Genomic DNA, 12,934 nt, shown 5'->3' with positions numbered 1-12,934 from the left:
ATGCAGCCTGACCTGCTGAGTTACTCCTGCACTTTGCAACTTTCCTTGGTAAACCAGCATCTGCAATTCCTTGTTTCTACTTTTCTTTTTACTTCGCTTTACCTGCATTCCATGGAGCAACTTATCCATATTTACTTTACTTATCCCTTATAATTATTCTGAACACATCTATCAAATCTCCACCCTCAGCTTTCACAATAGGTATGAATCACCATTAGTTGTTTCAATCTTTGGTCTTTCCTTGAAGTACCATCCCGGTAATCCTCTACTATACTTTCTCCTGGGATGTTGCATTGTTTCTGCTGTTAAAAGCCCAAAATGACACACTATATTCTAGATATCTCGATTTTGTGATAAGGCCTTGTAGTTAAGCCCTCTTGACATACATGTAAAATTCTCAGCTGCTTTCTTAATTCCTTTATATTATGCTTGCCCAACCACTGTTAAAAAATAAAAACATAAGGCTGGAAATACTTAGAAGGTCAGGCAGTGTCCTTGGATGGAGACATAAGGACAGTAGATGCTGGTATCTTGCATACAACGCAAAGTGTTTGAGTAACTCAGCGGGTCAGGCAGCATCTCTGGAGGGCATGATAGATGATGTTTCAGGGTGGGACCCTTCTTCAGACTCTATCCACTTGGTCACAGGGAGAAACCCGCACACTCCGCACAAGCAGCTGAGGTCAGGATCAGGATCAAGCCCGGATCTCTGGCACTGTGAGGTAGCAGCTCTACTACACATTGCACCATTATCAGCCACTGAAGATAGATACAAAGCGCTGGAGTAATTCAGCGGGTCAGGCAACATCTCTGGAGAGAGAGAATGGGTGACGTTTTGGGTCGAGACTCTTCTTCCGACTAAGAGTCAGGGAAGAGGGAGAGGGAAGCTAGAGCTATGAAAAGGCACAGAACAAATCAGAGCTGGCACTGATGGCCAAGGAGCCCACAATGGTCCAGTGTTGGCCATGGATTGATGCCCAGCAGCTGTTTATAGTCTCTGTGGTCTATTGCATTCTTCCTGGTGGTTTGCAGTGATATTTATTTTTGAATTGGTACATGAGCTGAAGACAGGAGACTGATCACAATGAACTGCAAAATAATGCGATTTACAAGAAGTAAAATTTACAATAGTTGATGAATGTTGTGCTCCCAGACAAACCTCCACTGCTTTTATTTCCTGCTGCTGGAATCCATTTTACATTTATTAATAACAATTGCCATTCCTCATATTGCAAAAATGAAAATCCCTGCAGTTATGCAGTGACGTATAAAATTCCACCACGTAAGTAAAGAAATTGAAACCATTGGTCAAAATCACAGAATACATTGAGTGTCTTACTCTCACACTTACAACCGGACTTCCACAATACATGAAATACAATGACTGTATCCGCTGTTCCAGGTGTGGACTCCTGTATATAGGCGAGACCAAGTGCAGGCTCGGCGATCATTTCGCTGAACACCGCCGCTCAGTCCGGCTAAACCTATCTGATCTCTCCGGTTGCTCAACACTTTAACTCCCCCTCCCATTCCCACACTGACCTTTCTGTCCTGGGCCTCCTCCATTGTCAGAGTGAGGCCCAGCGCAAATTGGAGGAACAACACCTCATATTTTGCTTGGGTAGCTTACACTCCAGCAGAATGAACATTGACTTCTCTAACTTTGAGTAGCTCTGGCTTTCCCTCTCTCTCCGTCCCCTCCCCTTCCCAGTTCTCCCACTAGTCTTACTGTCTCAGATTACATTTTATCTCTGTACCGCCCACTACTCTGACATTCGTCTGAAGAAGGGTCTCAACTCGCAACGTCACCTCTCCAGGGATGCTGCCTGTCCCGCTGAGTTACTCCAGCGTTTTGTGTCTATCTACAAGAAGAACAATGGTAAATTGAAGCATTTGATGAAGGGTCTCGACTCGAAACGTCACCCATTCCTTCCCTCCAGAGATGATGTCTGTCCCGCTGAGTTACTCCAGCTTTTTGTGTCTATCTTCGGTTTAAACCAGCATCTGCAGTTCCTTCCCACACAATGATATATTGCCACTGACTGAATTCAGATACGCATATTACAAATGAAGTCACCACTTCAACCCCGCCATCTGATTTATTGCCAATCTATGGCAAATCTGCAAGCGATGACAGAGAATTTCTGATATAAAACCAGTTAACGTGCTCATATCATCATACTTCAAAAATGTGAGCACTGTTCATCCCGACGAAAATAAACCTTCAGATAAGTCAACAGCTAGCTGCTAAAATACGGTTTTTATGAGCTACCTATTTTAACAACAAATTTGTGTCAATATTATTTCTCAGGCTCAAACATGAGATGAACATTTCCCTAAACATGACTGCCCAAAGCCATCAACTTATATTAATCTGCAGATTTACACAATTCAATATTGGGAGGAATTGACATCGTACTGACTTCAACTCCCAATTTCCAAACTTTCCACCCAGACCCACCTGTCCATTGGCAATACTACATTTGAACTTATTTGATCAGATAATAGTGATAACCTCCAATACCAATTCGGATTAATATATCATTTTCATGCTGACACAAAGATTGTAACATTGAATGCATAAAAATTCAATGCACGGAGTCTTTCAGGATAGGGGAATCAAGAACCAGAGGACATAGGTTTAAGGAGAAAGGAGAAAGATTTAATGGTTCAGTTTAGTTTATTGTCACATGTACCGGGGTACAGTGAATAGCTTTTGTTGCATGCTAATCAGTCTGTGGAAAGACAATACATGATTACAATCAAGCTGTCCTCAATCGTAATAGGAATCTGAGGGGCAACTTTTTCACACTAAGGACGGTGAGTACATGGAACGAGCTGCCGGTGGAGGTAGTCGAGGTACGTACTGTAACAGCATTTAAAAGGCATTTGGACAGGTACATGGGTAGAAAAGATTTAGAGTGATATAGGCCAAACATAGGCAGGTGGGACTAGTGTTGATGGGGTATCTTGGTCAGCATGGGCAAGTTGGGCCGAAGGGCCTGTTTCAATGCTGTATGACAGTGACTCTCTTACAAACTGGACAGCTGGCCAAGGAAGTTTGGAAGCATGCAGAAGTCCTGAACCACAAACTTTAGTCTTCAGGGCCTGTCCCACTGCGGCGACCTAATCTGCGAGTTTAGAAGAGTTTGCTCTTGACTCAAACTCACAGCATGGTTGACATGTGGTCCTAGGAGGTCACTGGAACTCTACTTCATGCTCGAGGGAAGCATACTCGCGGCCTCAGTTTGGCCGAGGAAAATTTTTCAGCATGCTGAAAATTTTTCCGCAAGTAAAAATTGGTCGGCATGGTTCTTTTGAATTTGTAGTGCAGTGGAGTGGGGTCGCTAGGCAGTCGAGGTAGCCATAGGCAATGTCCTTTGCTGACCGGGCATGTTAAAACCGACCGGTAATGTTAAATGCCCTCTCAACTTTATTAAAAGTTGTCTGGCTTCTTAAAAGTGTCTCCACTCCTTCTCCCCCCTTCTCTCCTCTTCTCTCTTCCCCCCCCCCCTCCCCCCCCTCGCCGCGCTCTCTAAAGGACTTACCGTAACTGTGCCAGCCGTCTTTTACCTTCCTGTTCATCGCGGGTGTGAATTTCAGACAGCGCTCCCCCGCTTTCCCTGGCCCCCGCCTTTGAGATGTGTGTGTGTGTGTGTGTGTGTGTGGAGACGGTCGATCCAGCTCGTGGTTTCATCACTGACGGTCAATCCAGCTCAAGGTTTTTCAGGCGAGTGCCCTGGAGCTTGAAGGTCGAAGACAGTCGCTGAAAAGTCGCGTTAGTGGAACAGGCCCTTTATGCAGATTCCTTGCCCACAACCCAACCTGACTGATGTTTGGAGGTCCAACTCTGATAGAACAAGATCGACACAAAATGCTGGAGTAACTCAGCGGGTCAGGCAGTATCTCTGGAGAAGGAATTGGTGATGTTTCGGGTCAAGACCCTTCTTCAGTCTCGACCCGAAACGTCACCCATTCCTTCTCTCCAGATATGCTGCCTGTCCCGCCGAGGTACTCCAGCATGTTGTGTCTATCTTCGATTTAAACCAGCATCTGCAGTTCTTTCCTACACAAGAACACAAGATCCCTGGGCTGTCCACTTGCAAACGATCAGAATCAGATGAGCTTCAAGGAAATACTCCTGACTCCTCCTGGACATCGGCCAGCTGTAAAGTTATTTACCTGCGACTTCAACCCTTCTCTTCTCTTACCTGTCAACTTTCCCCAAGTGTGGAAGACCCAGCTACCACTGGTTAAAAATAGCGACACATAGCCGCACAAATACATTTAAATAATCAGATTAGTTGGACCAGAATAGCCTCGCCTCACACTGCCCCTGAAAGTGGATGAGACTCAGTTTGTGGCAAGTTTAAAAAAAAAAAAATTATTTTTAAACCCCCCCACAAGCTTGACCCAAACACTTTTACAGGTTAATATCTCTTCAAAACTCTCATTAAAACACAGATTTTTGACACAGATAAACTATTCAAAAGTATGTGGTTCTGAAACTAAAACTACGATAAGGTCAATTTGATGGCCTTGGAAATATATTTCTCAATTCTCAGCATCATACAGCACATTAAACTGCCCATTGTGATTCCTTGAAAGAGCTGCCTAATTAGTCTCAGCCTCCTACAATATCCCATGGCCTTTGCAATGTTTCTTTTTTGAAAGATATATCCAATTTCTGAAAGTTACTGTTGAATCTGTTTAGACTGTTGTTACAGGGAGTGCATACCAGATTATAACAACTCACTTTTTTTTAATATTGTCTCTCTGGATCTTTGCCAATTATATTAAATCTGTGTGTCGTCTGGTTATCAACTCTTCTGCTAATTGGTGTTATTTTCAATGAATTACTGCCAGTGTTAAAACAACACTGCTCAAAAAGTCTTCATAGCTCATTTGTTAAGGACACGATGACATATGGAAAGTAAAAATTGGCCTGTTTTCTGAATTTCTGAAGTTGAATAATTTATTCTTAAATTGCATGAGACAGTCACAGGCTTTCAATGACGTCCTGAGCATCTTTGTCAAAGGAAATCAATTTTCCCTGATATTATCCTGTCTTGTTAGATGCAAGATCTGGTGACTAATGGTGACTAATGGTTGACTTGTTAACAATACTCTATCTGACTGAACCGATGATAGTAAATACATGAGTGCTAGTGTGCCCATGGAAACTGCACACTTCTATGAGTGTCTGTGCATTAGGGAGCTCTTATTCATAATTCATGCAGGAGTGCCCAATACCTTCTTTCAGGTCATTTGTGGCATATTACCACAATCAGAGATTTGAGTATCGACATCTTCCATAAAACTCCAAGTTTCACACCTTGACAGCAACTATCGTTCATCCCTTGGGGTAGATTTGGACTTTGTGTAATAGCGTTAATAAGTAATTAGTGGAGAAGCAGCCTGTCTTATTTAAAAACAATGAATATTGGAAATAACTGGTGTTGCAGTGGCAGAGAGCAGCTGGTAGAGCTGCTGCCTCACAGGCCAGAGACCCCGGGTTTGATGCAGACCTCAGGTGCTGTCTGTTTGGAGTTCACACAATCTCCCTTTGGGTTTCCTCCAGGTGCACCGGTTTCCTCCCACATCCCAAAGACGTGTCGGTTTGCAGGCTAAATGGCTTCTGCAAATTGCCTTTCCCCTGAAAAGTGTGTAGGGAGAGGATACGATTGTGGAATAACATAGAACTAGTATGATCGCTCAGTGTGCACTCAGTAAGCTGCAGGGCCACTTTCCATGCAATGTCTTTCCATTCAATTCATTTCAATTCATCTGGAATAATGGAAGACTGATTCACCCCCAACCAATTTACACAGCAGTATCATCGTCACAATCCACCCCAGACATTCCTGGCGAATTTCCTTGTGAATCACCTCTTTTTAGTAATCAATACAGTATAGTCACCTGAATGACAAAAATTGTACAGCTTCAACTGGATAATGTAAGTATAGAATCGCAGCACTAAAGGAGCGTGTGGGTAGCATCATACTGAGGGCAAGTGTAACTTTATTGTAGAAGTACAGCCTTGTGTAGAATCTTGATGGGAGAGGAGTCAAGAGTCTTACAGAAAGGCTCAATTGTATGGAAGCATAATTGTGTTTCCTTTTATGACATTATGAGAAGTTAGATGAGTAGTCTACAGCCAAGGCAGCAACTGCTGAGATTTTGTCCATGGGCTCATCATGGCAAGGGGAAGGGTGGAAGTGTTGCCATAGTGATAGGAAGAGAGGAGAAAGAGCAGCATTCCAGCTTGAAAGAGGGCTTAGTTTAGTTTAGTTTATAGATACAGCGTGGAAACAGGCCCTTCAGCTCACCGAGTCCGCACCAAACAGCGATCCCTGCACTTTAACATTATGCTACACACACTAGGAACAATTTACAATTATACCAAGCCAATTAACCTACAAACCTGGACATCTTTGGAGTTTGGGAGTACGCCGGAGCTCCCAGAGAAAACCCACACAGGTCATGGGGAGAATGTACAAACTCCGTGCAGACTGCACCCATAGACAGGATCAAACCCAGGTCTCTGACGCTGCAAGGCAGCAACTCTACCGCTGCACCACCATGCCGCTTGTTGAAATGGAGTAAGAATCAGACATGACTGTTATAGGATAACCGCCTTGATTTTCACGCCTTGAATTTGTGCTTGTTGTTCCATCCAGGAAACACAATTCAACACTCGTCATCAGGGCCTGACAAATTCTTGCACAATTGCTGGCTTCAAGCAAACCACATTGGCCAGGTCTCTGGCCTGGAACAGTAACCTCATTTATCATCAGAGTAAATTTGCATGCATATTACACAAGAAACGATCTCCACCATAACGGCAAGGGCTCGTGCACCATCTTTAACAGGGCCTTCAGCAAAGAAGAAACATCTTTAAAATTCAGCAGCTTGGCAGAGCGAGCTTTATTAGCGCAGCCAACATTGTGAAATCCAAGAAATATATTCTAAATAATGTGATAGTTTGAAAAAGTGCCAGAGAAAAGATCTTTCCTCCAGGAAGTTACATTTAAATTTTAATTAGCAAAAAGAACTAGAAAAAATATTTGAAGAAGGGCTGCACAGTGGCGCAGAGGTGGAGTTGGTGCCTCACAGCGCCACAGATCCGAGTTCAATCCTCACTAGAGGAGCTGTCAGTACAGAGTTTGTACATTCTCCCTGTGACGGTGTAGGTTTGCTCTGGGTGCTCTGGTTCCCTCCCACATTCCAAAGTTGTGCAGGTTTGCAGGTTAATTGGCTTCTGTAAATTGCCCCTAGCATGTAGGGATGGAAACTGGAATAACATAGGACTAGTGTACGGATGATCGTTGGTCGGCGCAGACTCGGTGGGCCAAAGGGCCTGTTTCCACGCTGTATTTCCAAACTAAACTAAAGATACTTCTTTGCACTGGGATGCCTTAACTGTCAGAGTGGCTAAAATACACTACACAGGAACTTCAAAAGTGCAATTGTGCATGTACTTAAATAAACGGGGGAGAAGAGAGAAGAAATATGCAACTAAACCGGACATCTCTTTTAAAAATCTAACATGTACAAGACGTATTGAGTGGCCTCATTTGGTGTTGTAAGGTTCTCTGATGTTATGTTTGAACATTCGCAAATGGTTCTGCAACACGTTGACCCTGCAGTTCACCACTCCTCTCACAAGTAATTCCAATCATCCTACGAAGGTTGCCAGAGACCTACTGCATAATTTGTGTGTCATCCCTGGAGACCAGCATGGAGTGAGTAACATCTCTTTGCAATCACTTTGCTTCTACTTGCACAAAATTTATCACCATTTTTTCTCAAGCCGCAGAAAATTCTGGCAGCTTGTCGCCATACCCCAGAGCAGTGGTCCTTAACCTGGGGGTCGGGAGCCCCAATGGGGGGGGGTCGTTTGGGGCTTCACCGGGGGACATGACGGGGTCATAAATAACATATCCATTTGTTGAGCGCATTGTTAGGAACCTAACAAAGGTACATACCACACACAGTATTCTGTTCGCGTATGCGTGTACGTATGCCAAAAAGGTTAAGAACCACTGCCCCAGAGGGTATAGTTTCCACTGAGGTGCATGGCAGAAGATACTACAAAAGGAACAACTATGTGGCTTTTACTAACAGCACCAAATGTCAAAGCTTAATTTCAAACAAAAAAAAAAATCAATATAACGCCTCAAGGAATGCAGGTAAATTTTTCACTAGTCTTGGTAAGATTTTTTTTTAATGTTGGCCATTATTCTAAAATCTAAAATTATAAAATGCCATCGACTAAACAGGGAGTAATAGCACAATTCTCATTCCACTAATCTTCCACTTTATATTCTTGAAATATACTGCCCCAATCCCACACCCTGCACAAGTTATTTGCTGTTATTAGTGGAACAGTATATAATATTTTCGTAAATCTATTTGAAATGTTATAAATAGTGTACACATCAAATCTTGCCCATAATTTCAGCTTACAATATAACCTACCGATATGAAAGTGTAGAATGAATAACTGGGCAAAATTAAAGTGAATAATTTTATTTACTTTATGTGCATTAATTTGCCACAGATAAATTCTTCATATAGTCTTGTCTTCACAAATATATGACCAACTTCATAAGACAGCATAGTTTTTAATGCAAATACACATCTAATTTTACTTCCTTAAGCATCGATCAATTACTACATTATTCCATTACACTAAGTTGTAAATCACTGTAGACTTACTCCTTCTGCATTTGATTTCACTGTCAATCCGAACTCATTGTTCTGTAACAATGCACAAGATTTTTAATATGGACAAAGTCTGGCCTTTTACCACAAGGCATCAAACCAAATACATTTCTTACCTGCCAAAATATCGAGTCTATTGTGCTGCCATGAAAACCTTCTCGCGCTTCAGATGACAAAAGCTTGGGGCCGAGTATTGTCATAAATTCGTCAAAATCCACTTGTCCATCACCTACGACACACAAGGAAATAGACAATTATTCTTGCCGAGGCTCCTATTTCAACACCTCTCACTTTACCCAGTAAGTTGCATTAAGTCATTTATTAGTTTTCTCGAGACAATAGACAATAGGTGCAAGAGTAGGCCATTTGGCCCTTCGAGCCAGCACCGCCATTCACTGTGATCATGGCTGATCATCCACAACTACTACCCCGTTTCTGCCTTCTCCCCATATTGCTTAACTCCACTATCTTTAAGAGCTCTGTCTAACTCTCTCTTGAAAGCATCCAGGGAATCGGCCTCCACTGTCTTCTGAGGAGTACAATTCCACAGTAATTCTCTTGAGTAAATGGGGGGACTTCTGGGAGCTAGCAGAGACTCGATGGGCTGAATAGAAATGTGAAAAGAAGAGTCAGGTTAAGAGAAGTTTATGTGACAGGTACAGATACAATGAAAATCTTGTTGCAGCAGCATCACAAGCACATAGACTCAGGCAGCACACAAAACATGAATCACACAAATTATACAAGACAGTGAAGAAAAAGACAAAAACATAAAACAAGACTTTAGCGCAAAATACAATTAGAAAACACAGTGGAGGTAGAGCTTACAGCTTCAGAGACCCGGGTTTGATCCTGACTAGGGTTGCTTGTCTATACGGAGTTTGTATGTTTTCCCCGTGACCTGCATGGGTTTTCTCTGAGCTCTTTGGTTTCCTCTCACACTCCTAAGACTTACAGTGTTGTAAGTTAATTGGTTTGGTATAATAGTAAAATTGTCCCTAGTGTTTGTAGCGTAGTGTTCATGTGCGGGCTGTGCTTGTTGGTGCAGAATAGGTGGGCCGAAGGGCCTGTTTCCGTGCTCTATCTCTAAACTAAACTAAACTAAACTAAAACAAGTTCATGGTAGTGCAAGAGGCGGTCTGTAGGGCTCCATTGCTGATGTTGGATTGGGAAGCAGAAAACAGACCCTGAGCCTTGGAGCTGGAAACTGCACGGTTCCACAGTAATTCTCTTGAGAAAACACAGGCTGAGTCATCAACTCTCCCAGCACCCCTTCTTCAAACAGTAAGATCAGATCAGGCATTGAGGTGCAAAGGACAGTTCCCCATCTAGTGTGCCACATCTTTAAAATGGATGGACATGCACTTCAACCCCATAAAGCGCATGTGAGGACTTAGATTAGATTAGATTAGATACTTTTATTGTCACATGCGACAAGTCAGAGTGAGATGCGTTGTTTTGCTTGCCTAGGCATACAAAGTCACAACTTAAAGGACGCAGATAAAGTACCCCGTTTTTTTGCCCCAATTGTCCCCTCCCCTTTGTTCTTGATGCCTCCCCCCCCCTCCCCCACACTGGGTCCCCCCCCACCTTTGTTCTCGATGGCCCTTCGTGTCCCCCTTTGTCCTCAGTGGCTCCCCTATGCGACCTCGAGACCCCTGCCTTGGGAATCCAGCCTCTGACCTCGGTACTCTGACCTCAGAACTTCGACCTCCGACTTAATAGTTTAGCTGACTGCTAAACCATTGAGGCACCGGCTACAGACTCAAGTTAGGTACCTACCGTCTCTGTCACCCTCACAATTCATAGCATGCAGTACTGGAAACTCTGGGTCCAATCTGGACACCAAATTTACCCCAGAGTTCCAAATGAGCTCCGCGCAGACTGAAAAACCCAAGTGTTATTTTCCATGGTGCTAATATGCAATGCCAAATATCATTGACATGCAGCGACACAGAGAGCTGGGGTAACTCAGCAGGTTCAGCAGCATCTCCGGTGGACATAGAGAGGTCCTGTCCGTGTTCTCCAGAGGTGTTGCCTCACCCTCTGAGTTACTCCAGCACTTTGTGTCTTTTTTTGTAAACCAGCATCTGCACTTTCTTGCTTCTCCATTATTGGCATGCACCTGTGCTGTTCAATCACTTGGTTTCTTATATCCCTCCACTGGTTAATGTTTTTTTAATGCAATTCTCACATTCAAATGACACTGCCTCACACATTCCGCTCATTTTCTTCTGCTGATTTGTCACGATCTCCCTCATCAGCTCCTGAAACTCATCACTTCACAATCCAGTGTCAGATAATCCATTAACTATACATCCCAGAGACATGCATGCATAGCACCATTTCTATCAGTGCTATGGTTATGACAATGGGTTGTCCCAGAGTGGAATACAATTGTGTTAATAGAATGATAGTCAGACTGGTTAGAATATAGCTCATCTACAGTCGAAGTTGAATAACTGAGAAATGTAAAACTGAGGACTCTGGATTGCTCTACAGATTTTATTGAGTGTTTTATTGCTATTGAGGGAGTGCAGCATAGGTTCACCAGGTTAATTCCCGGGATGGCGGGAGTGACATATGACAAAAGAATGGATCGAATGGGCTTATATTCACTGGAATTTAGACGGATGAGAGGGGATCTTATAGAAACATATAAAATTCTTAAGGGATTGGACAGGCTAGGTGCAGGAAAAATTATGTTGGGGGAGTCCAGAACCAGGGGCCAACAGTTTAGATCATAGGTTAGGACTGAGATGAGGAAAAACATTTTCACCCTGAAAGTCATGAATCTGTGGAATTCTCTGCCTCAGAAGACAGTGGACGCCAATTCACTGGATGTATTCAAGAGAGAGTTAGATATACTGTAGCTCCGAGGGCAGATGGAATCAAGGGATATGGGGAGAAAGGAGGAACAGGGTGCTGATTCTGGATGATCAGCCATGATCATATTGAATGACCTACTCCTGCACCTATTTTTCTATGTTTCTAACATACAATTTGGAGATTAATTTTCTGTTACATATATGCACAGTGGCACTTACAGTGAACCAAAAAGACAGGCAAAAATAAAAGTGAATCAGCTCCTACAAATATAAAACACCCTTAAGTGTAAAACAGCCAATGCAATTTTTGGCCATATGCTCACCATGCTAATATAGTAAGAGTGGCAGCCAATTTGCAAAAAAAAAGCTCTCACACACCCATTGTGATGGTGATCACAATTGTTGATAGAAATACAAGTATTGCTCAGGATAGACACAAAATTCTGGAATAACTCAGCGGGACAAGGAGGAGAGAGGAACGAGTGAAGTTTCGGGTCAAGACCCTTCTTCTAAACCTCTCTTCACCGTAAACCAGCATCTGCAGTTCCTTCTTACAAGTAATGTTCAGGGTTCCAAGGATAACTCTACTTCTCAAAGGGAAAAAATGTGTCAATTAATCTTCTACGTCTAGGTGAGAGTGGTATTTGACAACACATTCAGAAGACAGGCCATCCAACAGTGTAGCAATTCCACAGTGACATAAAGTTGACACAAAAGTGGGAGCAGTATGGCATTCTGTACAAAAAAAATGTACAGATTGGTCTCCCACTAGTGGGAGAGTCTAGGACCAGAGGTCAGAGCCTCAGAATTAAAGGGCGCTCTTTTAGAAAGGAGGTGAGCAGAAACTGTTTTCATCAGAGGGCAGTTAATCTATGAAACTCATTGCCACAGAGGGCTGTGGAGGCCAAGTAAGTGGATATTTTCAGGGCAAGATAGACAAATTCTTGATTAGGTGTCAAGGGTTATGGGAAGAAGGTAGAAAAATGGGATGAGGCAGAGATCACCCATGATTGAACACTCGATGGGCCGAATGACCTAATTCTACTCCAATAACTTTTGAACTTGTGAAAACCCTTTGAATGTTTTCTCAGGATTTGCTTCCTAAGAGAATGAAAACGAGAATCATATTACTCATAATCCAGGCGAATGCATCAGAAGTTGGAGAAAGTTATTACCCATAAGGTTTCTATTCTAATTAGATATTCATGAAGAGATGCTGACTTCCAGTAATAGAGATTGATGGTAATCAAAGATATACGCAGATGCTTGCTTGATAGACTATTAATGCAAATGTGCTTGATACTGAAACAAAAGAAAGAAATTCCTGGGAGATCATGCCATTAAAAAAAAAAAGAAATACTGTATATGACACATTTTAC

The 12,934-nt window shown here is 42.8% G+C and overlaps 1 protein-coding gene across 1 annotated transcript in view; it reads right to left on the bottom strand.

Annotated features, from left to right (window-relative positions):
- Positions 1–12,934, bottom strand: part of caln1 (calneuron 1) — a 281,363-nt gene that overhangs the window by 202,987 nt on the left and 65,442 nt on the right. Inside the window, exon 3 of the mRNA XM_033046149.1 lies at positions 8,844–8,956. Coding sequence (XP_032902040.1) covers positions 8,844–8,956 — 113 coding nt within the window. The remainder of the gene's footprint in view (positions 1–8,843; positions 8,957–12,934) is intronic.

The sequence above is a fragment of the Amblyraja radiata genome, chromosome 28 (assembly GCF_010909765.2).
Source record: "Amblyraja radiata isolate CabotCenter1 chromosome 28, sAmbRad1.1.pri, whole genome shotgun sequence".
Taxonomy (NCBI): Eukaryota; Metazoa; Chordata; class Chondrichthyes; order Rajiformes; family Rajidae; genus Amblyraja; species Amblyraja radiata.
Note: the sequence above shows the minus strand (reverse complement) of the source record. Positions and strands in the feature narration are given on the sequence as shown.